The sequence below is a fragment of the Suricata suricatta genome, chromosome 8 (genome assembly GCF_006229205.1).
Source record: "Suricata suricatta isolate VVHF042 chromosome 8, meerkat_22Aug2017_6uvM2_HiC, whole genome shotgun sequence".
In the NCBI taxonomy this organism is placed as follows: domain Eukaryota; kingdom Metazoa; phylum Chordata; class Mammalia; order Carnivora; family Herpestidae; genus Suricata; species Suricata suricatta.
The window spans coordinates 59,237,926-59,261,665 of NC_043707.1; the positions used below are offsets into that span (position 1 = coordinate 59,237,926).

The following is a 23,740-nucleotide window of genomic DNA, read 5'->3' on the forward strand; positions in this document are numbered from 1 at the left end:
AAATTTAAAAAATATTTTAGAAAGAGAGGGTGCACACATGAGCTGGGGGTAGGGGCAGAGGGAAAGAGAGAATCTTAAGCAGGATCCACGCTCAGCACAGAGCCTGACACGAGGCTCGATCCCACAACCCTGGGATCACCACCTGTGCCAAAATCAAGACTCAGACACTCAACTGACCGAGCAATCTCAGTGCCCTGAGATTTATGGGTTTTTTTATTGTTTGGTTTTTTTTAAAGTTTATTTTGTCATTTCAAATGAGATTCAACTTAATAAGTCTTGATATATAGCAAGTTGTAAAATTGTAGAACTTTTTCAGAATGTGGGTGTATTTTCTAGAGGATTCTTTCACAACAATTAATCTGTACAGCAGGAGTGATTCTCAAAGAAATTATGCTGAGCAAAAGAAGCCAGACCAAAAAGAAAACATGCTGGATGATCTCTGTGCATAAAATTTTAGAAAATGCAAATGAATCTATAATGACAGAAAACTGATTAGTGTTTGCCTCAGTATGAGGAATCTTTTGGAGTTGGTGGATATGTTCCTTATCCTGATTGTGGTGATGGTTTATGAGTATATACATATTCCACAGTTTAACAAATTTTATATTTTATGTTTGAGCAGTTTATTGTATGTCTGTAAAAAATGAGATTGCATAGGTTATGTTCAGAATAAAAAGTATCTGATAATATTTCTCACAGACAACTGATCATTTGCTAGCTATTCTGTTTTGTTTGCCAGAGTGTATTCTGAACAATTATCTTGCATTGTAATTTTATTTTGCTTTTATATTTATGTTTTTTGTATTTTTTTACTATAAGACTAAACCATAAAACATAACCTATATATAAGCAAACCTGTAGAATAGTAGATTGAATTTATGAGACATTTATATATCCCTCTCTTTAATTTAATTTATTTTTTTTATGTCTTTTATTTATTTTTGAGAGACAGAGAGACAGTGCGAGCAGGGGAGGATCAGAGAGAGAGGGAGACACAGATTCTGAAGCAGGCTGCAGGCTCTGAGCTAGCTGTCAGCACAGAACCCGACATGGGGCTCGAACCCAGGAACCGCGAGATCATGACCTGAGCCGAATTCGGCTGCTTAACCGACTGAGCCACCCAGGCGCTCCTGTCCTCTCTTTAATTTTAGAAATGAGGAAGTTTTAAATATTTTGTGTACCTTTTCTTAAGTAAGAATTTGTAATAATATTGATTTTTTTAATATTGTTTTTCGTTTTAGTGCTAGGAAAACCAATTATACTATAAATAGAAAATTACCAAGCAAAAAGTCTTTTAGATCTATAAAATTATTATTTCCATTTTACAGGTAGGTGGAAAATAATTATAGCATAGAACCAGTAAGGGTATAAGATCAAAATTAGACATCTTTTTTTAAATTTTTTTTTTTTTTTTTTGAGAGAGAGAGAGACAGAACATGAGCAGGGGAAGGTCAGAGAGAGAGGGAGAGGGAGACATAGAATCTGAAACAGGCTCCAGGCTCTGAGCTGTCAGCATAGAGCCCAATGCGGTGCTCAAACTCGTGAATGGAGAGATCATGACCTAGGCCGAAGTCAGATGCTTAACCAACTGAGCCACCCAGGTGCCCTCATACTAGACCTCTTATTAGTAGTATTGGAAATTAATCCTGTTTTCTAATGCTTGTTTAACTGATATTCTGTGGTACTGTCTTTCATAACGTGGTGGTGTCTGCTTTCCAAGGCTGGAGCATCAAGGTAATTTCAATGAGGGAAACGACCTATGATGTCCAAGCCCCGTCTATGAGTGCTTTGACTGTACACAGACCTCTACTTGAAAAGAGCTTACTGGGGGCGCTTGGGCAACTCAGTCCTTTAAGCGTCCCACTTCAGCTCAGGTCATGATCTCACGGTTTGTGGGTTCAAGCCCCACAATGGGCTGTCTGCTGCCAGGATGGAGTCCATCACATGGCTTGATCTCAGGAGCTGTGAGTTCATGACCCTGAACTGAAATCAAGAATCAGGTGCTTAACTGACTGAGCCACCCAGGCACCCTGATTTTTTTTAAACTTTATGTATTTTACTCCTCTTAAAGAGAGGGTATGGAGTATAGCCTAAAATCTTTCTTGATGCAAAAACATGTTAATGAACATTCTATTCTCCGGAGCAAGGGCATGGTTTTAATGCAGAGGCCACGAGGCAACTGTTTTAGGTGTTCTGATCCTGAAGCTATGTGCAGGACTAGGTTGCCAGAATGTTTGACCACCAGATGAATGAGAGGTTACCATACCTAATTAATCCTAGTTGTGGAGTCTTGCCACCATGGGGAAGTATTAAGGAAAGAGAGGAAGGAACATAAACTATAGCAGAATTCTTTATAAAATTAATATTATTCATCCATTATATTGCATTTATCCTTTAACATCACCACCCACCATTGATTGAATGCTTTCTCTGTGCTAATGCTATATACACATTCTTTCATATAATCATATAGATTAAATCATGTAGATTTTAATCTGCATTTGACATGTACAACACTGAGACCCATAGAGGTTTAATATCTTGCCTATGGTGACATAGCCAATAACTGATACAACTATAATTTGACCCCAGTTTAATTCTAAAGTCCATGTTCCTAACCACTGTGTTATGCTACAAATCCGTTCAGAACCTGTGGGTATCAGCTCCATTCTGCCCCTAGAACATTGGGAATGAGTTTCTAACACTGTTCATATGCATATTTGGGAAGTTCTGCTATAACAATACCAGTTAGGCATCCCACAGAGTTTATAATATTAAAATGTTTCCCAGATTAATACAGTGTTCTGAGTTAAAGAAAAACTTTTTGACATAAAACCATTCCAAAAACATAGCATGTCATTTCATTAAATTACACCCAGTGGCATGAGTTGCATGGTATAATGCCCGAGCATAATAATTGCACAAGGAATGGTAGGTATAACCTAGTTTTGTTCAGCCAGTTATAGACTGAATTGTGTTAGCTGTTTCAATAATATGAAGTGAAAAAGAAAATGCAGTGAGATCTCATTGGTGTCATCAGCTCTCAATTCATCATGATTTACATAGGAACTAAAACTAAAGTTGACAGTTGTTCTATGAAGAAAAGTCTTCCTAAGCAGTTTTGCAGAGACTATAGTTTAAAACATTTTATGGGGGCACCTGGGTGGCTCAATTGGTTAAGCATCCGACTTTGGCACAGTTTGTGAGTTCAAGCCCCACGTCAGGCTCTGTCTGACAGCTCAGAGCCTGGAGCCTGCTTCACATTCTGTGTCTTCCTCTCTCTGCCCCTCCCCTGCTCATGCTCTGTCTCTCAAAAATAAATATTAAAAATTTTTATAAATAAAATAATAAAACTTTTTATGAAAATACATTGTTTCAAATACCCTCGAGTGCTTGAGTACTTCAAAATATTTTCTCCACAAGAATTTCCCAAATTATGTGAATTAATTGACTACTTACTATAATTTTTAGAACTATTTCTTAAAATACCAGAGAATGTGGCAATTTCAGTTTTAATCTTTTTAAATTTTTTGTAAAAATGTTTATTTATTTTTGAGAGAGAGACAGAGTACAAGTGGGAGAGGGGCAGAGAGAGAGAGAAGGAGACACAGAATCCGAACCAGGCTCCAGGCCCTGAGCTGACAGCACAGAGCCTGACACAGGGCTTGAAACCACAGACTGTGAGATCATGACCTGAGCTGAAGTCGGACGCTTAACCAACTGAGCCATGCAGGGGCCCCTCAGTTTTAATATTTATACTAATTCAAATGTTTTATTTAGTTAATCTGAAATCATAGTTCTGCTATGTATTTGCTTCACACAAGGAATTTGAGTAACACTAAATTGACAGTTTTCATGACAAAAGTATATTTACCAGAGTTCTTTTGTTGCTCTTTTAAAACGGTATATTCTGAATCCACTACTGAAAGAATCAAATCCCACATGTCAGAGTACAGTGCTAGACCCATAAAAATCACATCCCTTGGGGAGAGTTTTGAAATTTTAGGTTAGCCATAACTCCATCCTCCTTTGAATCTGTATGTACACTAATTAAGAAATCCGCCCTGCATTCCTGTGACAGTGTTGATCCAGTGATCATCACAGGAGAAAATACATATAAAACACTTAGGAAATGATTTAAAGTACTACATAGTAAGGTGGTATTTTAGTGCTGAAGAGAGCTTTCTTCCAACAACTACATAACTGCTATAAATAATATATAATATGAATGACTAATCACCAATGAATTTGTTATTTACTCATATTTATACCCGTTATTCTAAAAGGCAGTACTACTTTGTCATATATCAGAATGTTTTCCAGAAACGTGAGTAGTCATACATTCAGTGATATTTTGGAAACCTATAACTTTTGTATATATTTGGGCATTTATACATTTCTCATATGTTCAGCAAATATACAAACAAATCAGGTTAGATTTAGAATTCCTGCATTTGAGTCCCCTTGGCTTCCCCTTGCATCTTGGTTCCTAATGCTCCTTCTTTCTTACTAGTTTCTCCAGTAACTTTAACAGGTGTGGACAATACCACAGAGTTTCTCAAATAGCAACAAAATTATGCCTTGATCAATAGGAGTTGTATTCTAGCTTCTTTGACTACAAAGAAAATTCACTAGTGCCATGAACTAATGGAAACAGCACAGGGTGAGTCAACCCTAGGAATGAATTCTAGCTCTTCACTGTTTTATTAGCTGTGTGAACTTGGGCCAATCCCTTCATCTTTCCAGTATCAAATTTTTTTTTCATTTATTTATTTTTGAGAGACAGAGGTAGAATGCAAATAGGGGAGGGGCAGAGAGAGAAGGAGATGCAGAATCCGAAGCAGGTTCCAGGCTCTAAGCTGTCAGCATAGAGTCTGATGCAGGGCTTGAACCCACAAACCATGAGATCATGACCTGAGCTGAAGTTGAATGCTCAACCACTGAGCCACCCAGATGCCCTTAATGTTTTTTAATCTATAAAATGGGATAATAACACCTCTCTTGTGTAGTTAGAGTAAAGATTAAATTGTGATATTGCGTATGTAGTGTGGTGATTTTACCTATACTAGGTGCCTGTGGGAGAGGAAAAATAATTCTCCCACTAACCTTCTGATTTCTTCGCTGAGACTCCTGTAATAAAAGACAGATTAACAAGAGAAAAAGAAGTATAGTAACATGTATACCTCATCTATACATGGGAGACACCAGGGAAAGATGAGTAACTCAAAGAGGTGGCTTTAGAGCTCAGGCTTAAATAGCATTTGTATAGAGAAAGAAATGGGAGATGGCCTCTTCGGGTAGAGTAAGAAGTTTTCGTAGAAGATGAAGGGGCCCTTGGGGAATAGATGGGAGGTGTTACAGTGGGGGCAAAGTTTCCCAACTCCTAGTCTCCTCTTTTATGATGAGAGTCAATCTTTCCTGGTGGATGAAACTCCTAGGGAGGGGATTTATGACAATGGAGTTCCTTCTGGAAGATCCATCTTTAGCCGCATGAGAGTTCAGAGAATGCCTCTCCCTGCATCTGCCGTTTTTCAAGTGCTTGCAGCTCAAAATAACCAGTATGCCAGGGGGGCATATTTGGGGTGGCATATTCTTCTACCCTTCATGGGCAACACAAGTTGTTGTGTTTTCCCTCCATCCCCTTCTGGGGAAATGTGAGAGCTCCACTGGGCCAATTTGTAGACCAGTGAGGAAGAATGAAGAGACCGTCTTTCCATAGGTGCAGCAGTGGCGAACTCTTACTGGCCTAGAATCGAACGTCAAAGCAAATTTAGTTGCCTCCTTTTTAAGGCTTAGTCTCTAATGCACTCGTTCCCACAGAGACTTCCGCTATGCTGCATTGATTTCCAAGCATCAGACTTTGACAATGAAATGCTCTCAAATGCTTTTTTATTTGGGGTTGCAAAAATACATGTTAATAGCCTAGAAAATACATGCTAATAGCCTGGAGTAGTTTCTCTTCTATTGGTACTCTAGATTTGGAGAATGGACCAACCAAATTAGCATTAGCCATGAAAATAAAATCTTCCACAGCATTCCATAAGCCATATTCAAAGCAGAGAAAAATTATAAATATTATTTGGGGATTTTAAGATTGTCATAGATTTTACATGATTCTTTCATGGAATTTGTCTTACATTTGATTCATACTATTTTTAAATATAAATAAATTTATTATGAAAGTGTTTAAAATACAAAATGTTTAAAAATTATTGAAGAAGCTCTCATTGTTTTAACTTGTAGCTGCTGCATGATTTTTAGCAGAAACGAAGTGAACACCAGGTAATAATCATTGAACTACCAGGTGTCAGTACTCCCCTACCCCCCTGTGGTTTCCCAGTGTGTAGTTGTGTTTTCCCATTTCAAAGTAGCCTGGCTAGTATGCTTCTGACTATAAATTTTGAGTTGAGTTTATTTATATATCATAAGCCACTAAGCTTGCTTTTGTTTTTTTGACATTTTCACCTAAAGAGAACCGTTTTACCTTGTTACCAGATTCAGAGGAAGATGTTGTCGAGACTCCTGCCGTGTCCCATGACGAACACACACACCAAGAGATAAAGGGCCAGAAAACACTGGCCACTCCTGCGGTTCGCCGCCTGGCAATGGAAAACAATGTAAGTTCCCTTCATGTTTTAGTGCGAGATTACATAGAAAATACACATTTGTATCTATGAAAAATTAGCCAACTCTCCCATGAGGACATGGCTCAAGCTGAGGTTAAAGGAAAAAGCAAATGTGTGGCACTGAAAAGTGATTGTTGCATAAAAGCACCAGGGAGAAATGAGAAGAAATTGCAAACTTCTTGCTTATATTAATTGAACGGTGTGATCTTATTAATCTGCCTTAGAGCCTAATAGTCACGGCAACCCTTTTTTTGAATACTTTTAAATACTAGTGTTTTAGATCAGGTACCCTAGAAGCCAGCTTGAGACTGAGGTTTGGGTGCAGGTAATGGATTGACTGAGGGAGAGAATACGTTTTCTGGGAACGAGGGAAGCAGGGGAGAGAAGGGAGGTGGTCCAGGCAACGATGTGGGCTCAACAATCTGATCCAAAGGAGTCGGAGAACACCAGAGAACTGTCCTGAGTTTAGGTAAGCAGATCAGCCTTTTGTATTCCTTCTTATCAGCCAGTCATTAGTGCTTTCCCTCCAAGGCTTGGTGACCCTGGGTTCTGCAATAAGTGTGTACATGTTACCTCATTTATCTTTACAACAATGCTGAAAATTATGAGTGCTTTTTGAGACTTGGAGAGGGGCAAGTAACAGGTCCAAGGTCACACAGCTAACACTGTGGTGGGGCCAGGATCCTGAAGGAGATTCTATGACTCCAAAACCAGTGCCTTTAACCATTATCTGCTGCCTATAGCAGATAGGCAATATCTATTGCCTCTGTTATTTGAGCATTTATGAGTCAGACACCATGTACATATTCTCTCTAATCCTCACAGCCTTCCTGCACAGTGGTTTGGATTATCCCCATTTTGCAGATGGGAAAGGGCAGAGTAGTTGATCCAACTGCCTAAAATTAAGTAAATAGCTAAACTGGGAATTTATCTATTTCCAAACTTGGGTTCTTTCCACTATACCTCACAATTCAGGATTTTTGTCTGTTTTTGAGAGAAGTAGTTAAGTTACAGTGGGGAAAAAAAGAAGCTTACATTTTAGACATATGTAATGAGTCATTAAAATGTTCGTTTCCCTTTAGACTATTGTCCTAACATTGGGAAACTATCCCAAGGAAATAATCTAGGATACATTCTTCCAAGCGTTTTGTATAGCCCAAAGTGAGAAGGCACGTATGGGTTCAAAATGAGGGATATGCTTGGATAAAGTATGTTATAAACACTTAATGGAAATTTATGCAGCGATTCAATGTGTTCAAATATGAAGACTATTTAGCATAATAGAAAATAGAAATAAAATAATAATAGAATACTACATTGTTACAGGCATCAGATGCAATAATCTTGTGTACTGCTGTGAAAGTTATAAACTATTTTACTAATGTTTTTCTTAATTATATAGAAAACCTATAGCAATGCATGATTTTATTTTCCTATGCCATTTCTTAAAGATGTATTTAATAAGTAGAGATTTGTATAATTGCTAGAAATCACTGGGTTTGTTATTATAAATCACCTTTTCTTTTTTCACAGTTTATGTATTTATGAATTGCTTTCCAAATTAAAAACCAATGCCACTTACAGTTGTCTGAAATTACCTAAAAGTTATTTATTTAAATTATTTGTTTAAATTCAGAGTTTTTTGTTAGAAACTAAATGTTTGACATGATAAAGTCTTTTATTCTTCTGAAGTCATCCTTAGAGAAACACTAATACAAATGAAGCAGGAATTAACCCTGAGAAATTAATTAATACATACTAAGTATGAAGCCACCATCTAATCTTATGTGTCTATTTAAACAATTAAATTTAATGAGAATATATTATCTCTGTAACCAAACGCAAAAGGAGATTACATAAAGCCAAATCACAATGTTTCCGAAAAGAATCATGAACCTTTCTGGTTCCTGAACCCAGTACCAATGTGTATACTGGGGGTGGGCATGGTCCCCACAACAACAAGGAATTTTCTGGACACAAACTGGGTATCCTACAGTTCCGCTGAATTCTGACACTGTCTGCCCACACACAGTGCCAGAATTGAGAGGTTCATGATTCCATCCTCCTAGACCGCCCACCCTTCCCCCACAACACTTCCTGGGCTCTCTGGCCAGGCCGTCACCAATGCTCCTGACCCACTGCCCACAGACAGAGGGGTCTATTGACCCACGCTCCAACTGAGTGTGCTAGTCACTGCCCAGGTTATTACCTATACCTCTGGCCTCCCGGCTGTAGATGAGAAGTCCACACAATCCCCGCTTTGGGTTTGATTAATTTGCTACAGCAGCTCACACAACGTAGGAAACTCGTTTACTCACTAGATTACTGATTTTCAATGTTTTTTCATTTCAATGTTTTTTTCAAAGTTTATTTTTGAGAGAGAGAGGGAGAGAATGAGAATGAGTGGAGGAGGGAGAGAGAGAGACCAAGACACAGAATCTGAAGCAGGCTCCAGGCTCTGAGCTATCAGCACAGAGCCCTACATGGGGCTCAAACTCATGAATTGTGAGATCATGACTGAGCTGAAGTCAGACACTTAACCAACTGAGCCACCCAGGCACCTCTAATTTCCATATCTTGTGCTTAACTTTCTTAAACAACTATCAGAAAAAAAGAGAGCTTCTGTGTGATGATTATTTTAACTATTACTAGTTTACTGATAGCCAAGTTGTTTCGAACCTGCCATAAAGGCACATACATGAGTGTGTTCTTCCACAGTGTTGGCCTCATTCAATCATAAAGCATTTAACCTGGCTTCATACGTGTCATAATACAACACAACAAACAAGATACAATGAGGAGTAAGAAGTTAACAAGCCAAACTCGAAGTCAGGCCTCCAGCATGCATCTGAGAGTTGAGGTGAGGGCTAGCTCTGGTCTGGGTCAGCTCTCAGCACGTGCTGCTTACTACGTTCAGGCAGTAGAGGATGGCATCTCTTATGTTCGGAGATCAGTCGGGCGAACTTTTGGTGATAACTGTCTTTTTAATGCAGTCACATCTGGGAGGGTCAACATCTGGAGAGTCTGTTCACTTCAGAAGTTTTCCCTTTTTAAAGGAGTTTAATCAGTCTTGGGCTTTGATAAGCCTCTTCCGGTTCACGTGACCTTGCTGTCATCAGTTCTTCGTACCACGCTCGTTTGGGTGATGCAGCCTGCTGTTAGCTGCAATACCTTTGGCTGCTTAAGTCACTGCTTTACATGAGTGAGTCCATCTTGCTTTCTATGCAAGGTCAGAAACATTGGCTGACATTTGTCACAGTGTTTAACTCTGTAAACTCTAAGTTCTTTTTATATAGTCTCTAAAAGAAAAAAAATCTAGTAAGAACTATGTAAGAAGTTTAAAAATAGTTGACCGCTTAAAAAATGTAAGTTTTCTTAGTGCCTGGGTGGCTCAGCCAGTTAGGCGTCTGACTTTGGCTCAGGTCATGATCTTACACTCCGTGAGTTTGAGCCCCACCTTGGGCTCTGCACTGTCAGGGCAGAGCCTGGAGCCTGCTTCAGATTCTGTCTCCCTCTCTCTCTGCCCTCTCCCTCTCCCCACTCACACTCTGTCTCTCTTTCAAAAATAAAATAAAAACATAAAAAAATGTTTTGTAAGGTAAGTTTTCAAGTAGCTATGGATTATATGCAACGTAGCTACTGAATTGTTACCACATTGGCAAATGAACAGTATATACAAAAGTAACAAATGTGGGGCACTTGGATGGCTCAGTCAGTTAAGTATTCAACTTTGGCTGAGGTCATGATCTTACAGTTCATGAGTTGGAGCCCCAAATCAGGCTCTCTGCTGCAGTGAGGAGCCTGCTTCCGTTCCTTTGCTGTTTTCTCTTGCTGCCTTGTCCCTGCTCACATGAGAATGCTCTTGCATGTGCACACACACTCTCTCTCTCCTAAAAAATAAACTTTAAAGGGCATCTGGGTGGCTCAGTCAGTTAAACCTCCGACTTTGGCTCAGGTCATGATCTCACAGTTTGTGGGTTCAAGCCCCATGTCAGGCTCTGTGCTGACAGTTCAGAGCCTGGAGCCTGCTTCAGATTCTGTGTCTCCCTCTTTCTCTGACCCTCCCCACTCATGCTCTGTCTCTCTCTGTCTCAAAAATAAATAAAACATTAAAAAATTTTTAAAAAACGAAACTTAAAAAAGTAACAAAATAATTTTATTATTTAAAAATTTTTTTCACATTTATTTATTTTTGAGAGAGAGAAAGAGAGAGACAGACAGAGCACAAGCATGGGAGGGACAGAGAGAGAGGGAGACACAGAATCCAAAACAGGTTCCAGGTTCTGAGCTGTCAGCAAAGAGCCCCATGCAGGGCTCGAAGTCACAAACTATGAGATCGTGACCTGAGCTGAAGTCAGACACTCAACTGACTGAGCCACCCAGGCACCCCAAAAGAATTTTAAAAAGTAATAAGTGATTACATATGAAGGGCAGCTATAGCTTTTTAGCATTCTATTAAGATATTAAAAATGTTATTTTCTGACACTAATTTATTGGGAAGAGATCCTTTTTTTTAATTTTCAATTGATTAAATTCCATTTAGAGATGTAAATGATGGACATATTTATTTTTAGATAGAATTATTTTTAGCATTAAAATGTGTCATTTTTTTAGATTAAGCTGAGCGAAGTTGTTGGCTCAGGAAAAGATGGCAGAATACTTAAAGAAGATATTCTCAACTATTTGGAAAAGCAGACCGGAGCTATATTACCTCCTTCACCAAAAGCTGAAATCGTGCCACCTCCACCCACACCAAAAGACAGAACTATTCCTCTACCAATATCAAAACCTCCAGTATTCACAGGCAAAGACAAAACAGAACCCATCAAAGGTAATCATAACAGTAATGTAAGGCACTAGGACAAGTGATTTGGGGAAACTTACTTCAGTAGATCTATGTGTATAGCACGGTGTTTTCAATCCTTACTGACAGGAAAGTTCAAATTCCACTTTTTTAGTGGTGGAATAACATAGTTTTCCCAGGAAAAGTTTCACTGTATTTCTGTTAATTTCTGAAGAGTAATATGTTAGCAGGTTTCTTGGACTATACACATGTATACTGGTAATTACCGTTTTTGAAGACTCAAGATGTTACAATTTTTCGTTACCTTCAAAATAACTAGCTCTGATTTGTTACTTACAAACTCTTAGGATAATTAACTTCCAGAAGCGTGGCTTTGCAAGAAATCCATTAGGTAAATGCATGGCATCTTTATATATTTTTATATACCACAGCATTGAAAGCAGTTACTTCCTAATATCATTACACTTGACCCTGGGTGCTGTGTTGTCTTCAATGCTTCAGCATTGGAATTAGGGTCTTCCAAGGTATGGAATGAAGATGGCCGCCTCAAGAGGAAAAGTTTAGTTGGAAAAGTAAATGACATTAGGGAACCTTCAATTTTAGTAAAAAGGTTTAAAGGATAAGAATTCAAAAAATATGTATGTACTTAATGTTTTCAGGCTTTCACAAAGCAATGGTCAAGACCATGACTATGGCCCTGAAGATACCTCACTTTGGGTATTGTGATGAGGTTGACCTTACTGAACTGGTTAAGCTACGAGAAGAATTAAAACCCATTGCTTTTGCCCGTGGAATTAAACTCTCCTTTATGCCCTTCTTCTTAAAGGTGAGATTTCATTCGAGTCACACAGGGCTTGAATAGGCCATTAAAATTTTGTTTTGCGAATATGCAATGTGTTAACCATGGATTTAGATAAAACAATTACTTTTCACCGTATCACATAATAGAGCGTGCTATTTCTTTGTTTCATAGGAATATATAAAATTGACGTCTGTGTCATATTTTTATCAGCTCATCTCTTTGAGCTAGCTAAAGGATTGTCTTGCCAGTTAAGTAAAGCCTTCAATTTTGAAAAGATCACTCAGGCAAAATGCTGATTTGAACAAAAATGAGAGTTGGTATTGATCTTGCATATCACTGACATGTATTCGTTTCCTTTTACTCAACAAACTTCTATTTAATGTCCTGGGAATTGTTTCTAGGTCTTGGGACCAGTATAAAACAAGAAAGTCAAAAACAAACAAAACAACAAAAGCAACAACAGTAAAAACAACACAGTCATCTGACTTTAAGCAGCTCAATGTCTAGCTCACATTAACAACCATTTAGGAAGCACGTACCTTATGGCAGACTATGTACTAAGCATGCTGTAAATACTCTCTCTCTTAATTCTCAGAATAACCCTGACATGCAAATATTGCTACATTCACTTTTTGTTTAAGGAAATTAGGGTTTAGAGAAGTTGAGAAACCTGTCAAGAATATGATGAAATCATTGTATTATTCCCCAATTCTTTTCAGTGGTCTCCTTCATTGTCTTCAGGTTAGTTTCTAACCTCCTTAGTTTGGCATACAAATATTATTGCAGTCTCTACTGCCTACCTCTCCAACCTTCTCTCTCAGTCACTCCTGTTCTAATCAGATTCAGCCTGCATGGCTGCTGGAATATAAGACTTCACACGAAATACCCCCTCCTCCTTGATCAAATACCTGCACATCCTAAATGCCAAAGTTTGCTCAGGAGCCGCCTCCTCCGGAAGCCTTCTGTGCTGTCACGGTCCTTGGCTCCCACTGCAGTGTATCTCGGTGTATTGCACATGTTTGCTCTGTTTTCACCGGATGCTGAGTTTCTTGGGGCAGAAACTGTTATCTCCATTGTTTTCGCAACAGCACTAAACAACTAAGTGAATGCTCTGTGAACATGCAATGTAATACATGTCTATTATAGAGAGACCTGGGCTATATTTTAGCTATAGAGTCATATTAGAGACACAATAATTGAATCAGGTGGATGAAAATCACCCAAATTGTGTGCAAATGAGAAGAAACCTACAGATCTTACATCAGCATTCCAGGGGCAGAAACAAGTTGGGTTGGCAAAGACAGCAGAAGAAAGTGAGTGGGCTCAGTGGTTTGACAACCAGGAAAGAGTCTCCTAGAAGTCGATGTAACGGATCACCCCCAGATTTAGTAGTTTGAAGTAACAGCCATTTGTTATTTCTCATGAGTTCCCAGGTAAGCAGGACCAGTCTGCTGATGTTGGCAGAGTTTATTTCTGTGTCTATAGACAGCTAGTAGGTTGGGTGGGCGGTGGAGGATGGCCTTGGCAGGGATACCTCATTTCTCTCCCTTACATCTCTCTTTCCCCCGAGCGTGCCGGCCTGCACATGGTCCCATAGTACTGGCAGGGATGAAGAGAGGAAGCAGAAACACTCAAGCACTTTTTCTAAGCTTTGCTGCATCAAGCTTGTTCTTACCTAGTTGACCAAAGCAAGTCACATGACTGAGCTCCGAGCGGTACCAAAGGGCACGGATACAAGAGAGGCTTGAACCATTGGAGCCATTCCTTCGGCCTCTCACACCGAGAGACAGGACGAAAGTTGGGATGAGTGGCACCTGGCTGGCTCAGTCAGTAGAGCATGTGACTCTTGATATTGGGGTCATGAGTTCAAGCCTCCTGTTGAGCGTGGAGATTGCTTTAAAAAAATTATAAAACCCTTTGAAAGAAAAGATTGGGATGGGAACAGGCTACTGGGTTCATAATGAAGAGGTCATGAGTAGCCTTAGCCAGAACTGATTGAATAAAGTATTGTTGAGGTAGAAGCTTGATTCCAGTTAGTTGGTGAATGAATAGAAATTGAGGAAGAAGAGACACTACAAATATGTGGGAAAAGGCAGAGAGAGCATAGGCACAGAGGGCAATGAGAGCGGTTGTTTGGGGTACAGAAAGGTTCCATCTGTTCTCCTCTCCTCCTGGAAAAACTCGCGGATATTTGTAGACTGAGGGAAAGAGCTGGAAAATGAAGAGTTAAAAATAATGTGAGTGACACCAAGCGATGTCTGTTTTGAAGCAAGCAGAGACCAACGTTTTAATATATTGAATTTATTATCTTTCTTCATTGTTCCAGTCTGAATGAAATATCTTTATTTTGAAAATAAAATTTCGCAGGCTTTACTTGTTTTAAAACAACATTTTTTTTCCTGCCTATGTAAGTTCAGAACATTTGGAAAATACTACGATGTGTTGTAGAAGGGAAAATGACCTCTTATCTGTGGACACACACTTTGGTTTTTCTTTTACAAGATCTGGATTACATTCAAAATACTGTTTTATGCGTAACACTTTCACCTTAGTTATGGATTTTTATATAGAGAAGATTAAAGTTACAGTTGTCAAATCAAATGCTTAGTAAAACCTGCCTTAACTCTCCAGTTCAAGGAAATGGGTTTTTTTTCCTGACATGTCCACTGACCTATAGACAAAAATAACACAACACAGTGCATATAAAGGACTCTTAATTGGACTAAAGAGGGCTGGATTTTAAGGACAATCTTAAGCATTTTTATTTTCCTATTTTTTAAACTGAACACAAGGTATGACAACCAAGCAGTGTGTGAACTTTGATTAGATCCTGGATGGGCAGAGAAATAGATACAGAGAACATTTAGGGAACAGTTAGGAAAACTTGAATATGGACAGAAGACGAATGTTACAAAGTAAGAAGAGGGGGAAAAAAAGGGAAAAAAAGACAGAGATTAAGGGAGAGAAGGCAGAGGAGGGAGAGTTTGGGGAGGTGGACTCTGAAGTAAATGTTCTCACCAGCTCTGCCCTTCACCTGCCCCGGACACCAAGTGGAAAACTTCCGTGGTCGGTGCCCTTGGAAACCCTTATCACTTGTTCTTTCTCCAGAGGGAAACAGCTTACTACCTTTTCGTATTTTAATTCAGTGTTTGGAACTACAAGTTTACTTCTCATGTACGAATCTATGTGTAAGTGAGGAAATCACGTAGAATTTAGACATTTTCTAATGACTTTGGTCAATCTATATAATTATTTGGAAAATCTCCTTGATGTTTACAGCTGCTTGACAATGTTAGCTTTTATTCTTAGGTGATTAGGGTGACCTAATTGCACGTTGCTTGGAGGTAACGTTGGGGGTAATGTGACTACGTACATATAGACTTGAAATTAAACAGTGTACGTTAAGGGTTCACTCCCTCACACCTCTTCCTGCTTCCAATTCCCTGAGTAAAAAGCGCTAATGCTGCATTCTCTTTCTGATCAATAGGCTGCTTCCTTGGGACTACTTCAGTTTCCTATCCTTAATGCTTCTGTGGATGAAAACTGCCAGAACATTACATATAAGGTCAGCTGTGTGGTGTGGCAAGTTCTTGCAAATGCAGAAAATACTGCAGATGTAGTTGTAGGTTAGAAAATCTTTCATACCTCAAATAGTGATTTTTTTTAGGCTAGAATTAAAGGTATGGGATAAAATATTGAACCAAAGTATGATTTATTGCTATTGTTAATGGTTTTATTGGTTAATAATGATACTGTTCAGATATATGGAGTACTGTTTTTAAGCCCCTTGGTTTATTGGTTAAAATGATGGAAATAAATGGCTCTCAGGCAATGGATTATGTTAACCATTGTGCATACGCTCCCCTCAAAGAAATAACCTCTCTCTAAATGGAGTTCTTGCAGTTTTTAAAACCAGAATAATTTAAGCAGAAATAGGAAAAGTAATGAAAGTATGGCTTTCATTTGAGTGAACTCTTCTGTTTGGACTGAAGATTTATTGAAACTGAGAACACTTTTTGGATGCTGATCCTTATTTATAGTTCTCATTAGAAACATGCAACCTGATAGTGAGATTAGATATTTTAGCTGGTCAGATTTAAAATCTTCCCATATGATATGATTCACATCGATGATTAATACAATTTCCTGATTAAGTATATACTTGTTGCAAAAAAATTCAGACAAGAAAGTAACCATCTTTACCTTCAATCCCGTGACCCTAAAATACATGGATATGTGCATCCTTCCAGGATTTTATTTTCACATATCTAAAAAAAAAATCATATGTATTTATACATATCATCTTACTAACAAAGTTTTTTAAACTTATTTCTTTCTCATTTAATATATAATAGACATCATTACATGTCAATAAATATAAGTTTGTTATTTGTTTAACCAGTGGCTTATTTTTGATAATGATTTTGATTGTTCGCAGTTTCTCAGACTTACTCTGAACTCAGTATCCCTGTGTATCTCTATAGACTTCTGTATTTATCTCCTAAACACCAAGTTTTATAAATGTTGGACATATTGACAGATATTCCCCAGAAAATCTTATATACCCACCAGCTTATACATCCACTAGTCATGTCTAGAAATAGCCTATTGCCCTTATTCTTACCAATAAGAAATTATCTTTTGCCCAAAAATCCTTTAAAAATTATTTAAACCATCACCAATCTGGTAGAAACAGTTTTTGGTTGTTTGTTTTTTCTTTTTAAGACAGTGAAGATTGTTCCTTTCTTTTCTGTTAACTTGTGAAAAGGTTTACTGTTTAATTTTTCTTTTTAGGCTTCTCACAACATTGGGATAGCAATGGATACTGAGCAGGGGTTGATTGTCCCGAATGTGAAGAACGTTCAGATCCGCTCTATATTTGAGATCGCTGCTGAGCTGAACCGCCTTCAGAAACTGGGCTCTGCAGGCCAGCTCAGTACCACTGATCTTTCAGGAGGAACCTTCACTCTTTCCAACATTGGATCAGTGAGTAATAGAAAGGTTCAAACTCATAAACCGTAGCTTAAGGTTTCTGATGAAAACCTTAAGGATTCAATGAAAAATATTTCATTTGCCATTTTCCCTCAAAAAAGCTTAATTTTTTTACTTTTTTTTTTTCTTTTTAGATTGGTGGTACCTATGCCAAACCAGTGATACTGCCACCGGAAGTAGCAATTGGGGCTCTCGGATCAATTAAGGTATGTTTATTAAATAACTGGCAAAAGAGTTTTAGCAAATTGGGAGAGTAAACACAAAAGAGAGAGGGTTTCCCTGGCTCTGGCTCAGTAAGCCAATTATTTCTTCCTAAAAGGTAGGCCTGCAATTGTAGTGTCTGCCTCTGCGAATGATATGGTGGTGTTCTGGATTGTTCTGTGTGGATCAACCATCGTGGTGTATGCCAGGCACTGATGTGAGTCTTTCTGGATAACCACAAATATAGCCAATCTGCTTCTATCAAAATACCTTTATTTCCAAATACCGAAGATAGTAGTAGGCCAGTACAGATGATTGTTTATAACACAGTGAGACACCACTTGGAGCATGGGTCTCCCACTCCACTCTGTTCAGGAACCATTGGGAGCACTAGGTGAAAATGCAGGATTCTTGGGGCACCTGGGTGGCTCAGTCAGTTAAGTGTCTTGACTCTTAGTTTTGGCTCAGGTCGTGATCTCATGGTTCGTGGGTTCAAGCCCCACATCGAGCCCTGTGCTGACAGTGTGGAGCCTGCTTAGATTCAGTCTGTCTGTCTGTCTCTCGCTCTCATTCTCCCAACATAAATAAATTTAAAAGAAATGCAGTGTTCTTGGCCTTGGGGACAGAGCCTCCAGAACTTAACATTTTAAATAAGAACCCTGGTTGTTTCAACATGAGTGACCTGTGGCCATGTTTTAGGAGACACTGACTTAGAGTAAGGCTTGCAATGGTTCTTAACTTAGGCTGTTTGGCGAGCTTCAGGGAAAATGCCTAAGCTCACCCTATACCAACTGAATCAGAATTGGGGGCTTAGCAGATAGGGCTTGGGCATCCCTATTAACTCAGGGTTGAGAACCACAAGAGTTAAAAGAAATAAGCCCCTGGATTCCATTTCAGTACCACCATTATTAATGTGATCACCACATTGACTTTGATTTTGGTCTTCATGCTTTCAGAAGAATCTTTCTTCTTTATATTTACAATGCTTCCACACTGAGCATCTCTCGGACTTGTCTTTCATGAGTTTATTACTTTTGTGTTGACATCCAAACCTCCACAGATACTTCCATTCAGGCTTTGTTTTGTTTTGTTTTTTTAATGTTTAATTATTTTGAGAGAGAGAATGTGTGTGTGTGTGTGTGTGTGTGTGTGTGTGTGTGTGTGTGTGTGTGAAAGAGAGAGAGAGAGAGAGAGTGGGGGAAGGATAGAGAGAGAGGAAGAGAGTCCCAACCAGGTTCCACACTGTCAGTGCAGAGCCCAATGTAGGACTCGATCTCATGAACTGTAAGATCATGACCTGAGCTGAAACCAAGAGTCAGATGCTTTACCAACTGAGCTACCCAAGCACCCCTCCCTAGAGTCTTTTAATAAAACAAAATGTTACTTATCTTAATGGAAGGCTTTGAAGCAGAAACACCATGTAGTTAGGGTTCCGAGGAACATAAATATGAGCCTTGCCCTCATCAGATCAATAATTTTTCAGTGTTAAGAATTCTCTTTCAAAATAGAAAGCCTCTGTAAGTGTACTTCAAATATTTTAAAACTTAAATAAGAATATTTTATTTTCCTTTTTTTAATGTTCACTTATTTATTTTGAGAGAGAGAGAGAGAGAGAGAGAGAGACCGAGAGAGCACATGAGCACGGGAGGGGCAGAAAGGGAGAGAGGGAGAGAGAGAATCCCAAGCAGGCTCCATGCTGCCAGCACACGGCCCGACGTAGAGCTGGATCCCACGAACTGTGAGATCATGACCTGAGCCAAAATCAAGAGTTGGACGCTTAACCAACTGAGCCACCCAGGCGCCCCTCATTCAGCCTTGTATTTGCTTTCTTGCAGATAATACTTTAGCTGCTACGTTACTCCCTTTCCCTAGCATCTACTTTCCCTTCTGGCACATAGAGGAGCTAAGGAGAAAGGACCCCAAAACACATAGTGAGACTCTGTTCTTTGCAAATCGGGAGTGTCTCTGAATGTAATTTCCCTGTCACCCATTCTCCACCCACCAAGAATTCAGCATTTGAATCTCACAGAATTCTGACTTCCTACAGTTTCCAAGCTGTTAGACCTATTTGACAAAGTTTTGTTTTTCCTTTTCCTTAAAAGAGATGTATTTTCTTCTGGATTGTGTGTCTACACACACACACACACACACACACACACACACACGTATAATTATGGTAACATCTATGAAACATAAACTTATCATTTTAATGTGTACAGTTCAGGGGCATTAGGTACATGTTTACAACCATCACTACCATCCATCTCCTGAAGTTTTTCATTGGCCCAGCAAACTCTGCATGCACACTTCACTTTTTGTTTATCTGTTCATCTCTACTGAGTATTTGGGTTGTGTTCTTTCTTTGGCTATTGTGAATAGTGAAGCTATGAATATTGGTATGCAGATATCTGTTCAATAGATGTATTTTTCACCAAATCCCTGTACCCATGACTTCAGCAAGCTATGAAGAATAATAGTTCTTGGAGAGTAAGTCTTCTAATATTTGTTGGGTAGGAACAAATGGTGCATATTTAATTCCTTTCTTTCATTGTGTCAACTCTCCTTTGCCATTCCCTGTTTTTGCTATAAATTTTGACCTTGTTGCTAAATGGTCTAAGTGACTAAAACCCCCATGTAACTCAGTTCTCAGTTTTTGTCCCTGACCTGTTGGCTGCACTGGAGTTATTTGAGTACTACCACCCCCTTGGAAAGCATCTTTCATTGTGAGGTGCAGAATACCTGCTCTTGTGGCTTCTGCCTACTGTTGTTCCCTCCAAGGCTCCTTTGCTCAAACTTCCTTATCTCCCAGTCGTTAAGCTTTGGGGTATTCCAGGGCTCCCTTCTGGCCGTTTTCTTTATCTGATCCTATCTTATAGCTTTAAGCACCATTTATATACTGATGACACTCAAGTTTATATCTCTCATTTAATCTGCAAATTCATATATCCTGATGGATATCTGATTAGGCATCCTGAATTTCCTGTTCCTTTCCTCACCACCCTCCACCCTCAAACTTATTCCTGAAAATTTCCCCTTTTAGTAAATGACCATTCTGCTTGGAAACCTCCAATAGCTTCTCACCTTACTCAGGATCGGAGCCAAAGTAGTTCTGCCTACGTGGCCCTCACTGGTGCCACTCAGTGTGATCAGGGCCACATGGGGCCATGACAGTTGTATCCAGACTGTGAGGGGATCAGTACAGAAAGGGAGAGTAGGGCTTAGATGCTTTCACAGCAGTCTGACAGGTGATTTTAGGTCTATTGAAACTAATAAGAAGTTAGGACTTATGTTTTAATATCTTTCTAATTTTTTAAATTTATGTTTAATATGTTTTTTAAAAATAGCTTGCAAAGAGTTAGAATTTTTATTTATTTATTTATTTTTGAGAGAGGATGAGACAGAGTACAAGTTGGGGAGGAGCAGAGAGAGGGAGATACAGAATCTGAAGCAGGCTCCAGATACCAAGCTGTTAGCACAGAGCCCGATGTGGGGCTCAAACCTGTGAACCATGAGATCTTCACCTGAGCCAAAGTCAAATGCCCAACCTACTGAGCCACCCAGATGCCCCTGGATTAGAAATTTTAAAAAATTGGGGCACCTGGGTGGCTCAGTCCGTTGAGTGTCCATCTTCAGCTCAGGTCATGATCTTGTGGTCTATAAGTTCAAGCCCCGCATCATTTTCTGTGCTGACAGCTCAGAGCCTGGAACCTGCTTCGGATTCTGTGACTCCCTCTCTCTCTGCTCCTCATCTGCTCATGCTCTGTCTCTCTCTGTCTTTCAAAAATGAACAGATGTTTAAAAAATATATTTAAGAAAAGAAATTTAAAAAAATAGGTCATTTACCAAAGACAGATTGAGAAGCACTGCTCGTGACAATGTGCCCCACCTTCCTCCTGCCCCGTCTGTGACCTCATCTCCCACCTCTCACCACTGCCTCTCCTGCAGCCACCCTGCCTACTTTGCTGTTCCTCCAACACTTCAAAATCATCTTTCCCCTCTGGCTCTCTTGGAGGACCCATCTGGCTTGTTTCCCCACTGCCTTCAGTGAGGAAGCGTTGGTGAGGCTTTCTGTCAAACAAAAAATGCTGCATACATCTAGCCACTGCTACGTTCTCTCCTCTTTCCACGTGGCTTTATTTGTTCTTTTGTACTTTTCACTGTCTAACGTGCTATATATTTTGCTTATTTATCTTAATTGTCTCTTTTCCTCCATTAAAATGTTCGCTCCAGGAAGGCAAGGATTGTTGTTTGCTTTGTTCACTGGTTTACCCCCAGAGTCAAGAAGAGTACCTGACTCATAGTAGCTGCTCAATAAATATTTGTTTAGAAAAAACTGAAATCTGAGATAAGATTTATTACATGTATGGAAAGTGTACAGGGGACAGGAAGTACCTTGGAGAAACTGAAAAGCTTGAGGCAAGTATAAAGATGGGAAGAATTTTCAAGTCATTTGGGAAGCCCCTTTTTTTCTCTGTCCCAGGAAGGGGGGTTGCCTAATCTTTCACCGCTGCTGTTGTTAGAGCTTGCACTTGGAGCAAGTGAAGGTTGACTCTGTTCTTTGCCTTATTTCTAGGCCCTTCCCCGATTTAACCAGAAAGGAGAAGTGTATAAGGCACAGATAATGAACGTGAGCTGGTCAGCTGATCACAGAATTATTGATGGTGCTACAATGTCACGCTTCTCTAATTTGTGGAAATCCTACTTAGAGAACCCAGCTTTTATGCTCCTAGATCTGAAATGAAGATTATAAGGCGCCACTGAACTTTTTCAGCTTCCAAAGAACACGTAAAGACTAGTTGTACAGCACATGTTCTTCCTCATAATTTGGATTATTAATAATTTGTATTGTGTGATTAAGGTTCCAAGGCACAATATTTATCTCTGTTCTGTTAGACTATTTACAGAAATAAATAATGATGTAATAGTTCTCCTGGGGCTGTCACATGTCACAGGTCATAGTGTGACTTCTTACTATGGTGCTGAGGTCTTTGTGTCCATGGACTGAAACTAGCAAGAACAACAAAATTAACGTTACTAAAAGACAGATTTCCATATCTAGTATTTACCCTATTTTTTGTCTTTTCCCTTTTTAAATTTTAGACTGACCTTTAATGAAACTTCTCAATTATGTAGTCGGGAAAGGGAATTTACACACAAAAGTATCTTCCATTTCCCCACAATAATGCTAACTGTTGTATAAAATAAGTGCAATTATACTTAACCTTTTAATATATCCACGGTTATGTTACTCTGGAGAGATTATCTGTAAATGTCTTGTTTATATAAACTAATAGCTTTTAAAAGAGAAAATTATAAGCTAATCTTAAAAATGCCCAGTTATAGGGGAGCTTGGCTGACTCGGTTGGAAAAGCATGTGACACTTGATCTTGGGGTCATGACTTCAAGCCCCAACTTGGGCATAGTTTTATAACCAGAAAGACTATCAAAAGTGTTTGTCTAAAACGAATATACTTTTAGGATTTTGGTAACTTTTTGGTGTTTTGTTAGGAAAAAAACACCTCTGCAAACTTGCCTCATGTAACAAAAGTGCTTTAAATGTAGCAGCCGCCGACATTGTCTTACAGTTAGCAGTCCATTGCGTTTTAACTATTTTTTATCTCTCTTGTCTTCAGCCAGAACATAGAATAGAATAAGAAATTAAGAGGTATTCCATTCTCCATATCCTGAGAAGGAATGTGCGTAAGAGGAGAGAGAAGAGTCTAATGGGTAATTATGGACATTAAAATAAAAAATCTCATACAGAAATGAAGGTATCAACATGATCATTTTAATCAGAAATAGCATCAAGGTGAATATAGTCCAGTGTTTTGATTTGCAATCAGAAATCCAGATTGCTCCTAATGTTGTCTAATTGACTACTGTATGTTCAAGTGAAATTTTGTGAGGAAAAAAAAGTTGTTTTAAATCTACTTGATGTTTTCAAAATGAAAATGACATGTAAATTAGAAAATAATTGATCAAATGAATGTTATTTTTTAAATGTAGGTAGTACAAAGAGTCACCAGGAAAATAAAATCATCCATCATTATACCACTATTAGCATTTTGATCAAGGTATCTGTATACATAGCTCTACTTTTATGAAAACAAGATCGTGCTTTATCTACTATTTTATAATTTGATTTTTAATTTAACATTATATTACAAGTAACTTGACATGTCAATAAACAATTCTACATTATCATACTTTTAAATGCCTGCATAGTATTCTATTGTATTTGTTATACGTTTGATATTAAACATCTACTGTATACTAAGCATGGTGCTAAGCACTGGCCATACAATGCCCCCTCTC

The 23,740-nt window shown here is 38.8% G+C and overlaps 1 protein-coding gene across 2 annotated transcripts in view; it reads left to right on the forward strand.

Moving 5' to 3' along the window:
- The window catches only part of DBT (dihydrolipoamide branched chain transacylase E2), a 52,746-nt gene extending 29,107 nt beyond the window's left edge, over window positions 1-23,639 (forward strand). For both annotated transcript variants that reach the window (XM_029948264.1, XM_029948265.1), the window contains 7 exons: window positions 6,496-6,617; window positions 11,241-11,457; window positions 12,090-12,256; window positions 15,720-15,797; window positions 17,027-17,218; window positions 17,359-17,430; window positions 21,999-23,639. In XM_029948264.1, the coding sequence (XP_029804124.1) occupies window positions 6,496-6,617; window positions 11,241-11,457; window positions 12,090-12,256; window positions 15,720-15,797; window positions 17,027-17,218; window positions 17,359-17,430; window positions 21,999-22,166 (1,016 nt within the window). In that variant the 3' untranslated portion in view covers window positions 22,167-23,639. The remainder of the gene's footprint in view (window positions 1-6,495; window positions 6,618-11,240; window positions 11,458-12,089; window positions 12,257-15,719; window positions 15,798-17,026; window positions 17,219-17,358; window positions 17,431-21,998) is intronic.
- The last annotated feature ends 101 nt before the right edge of the window (window positions 23,640-23,740 follow it).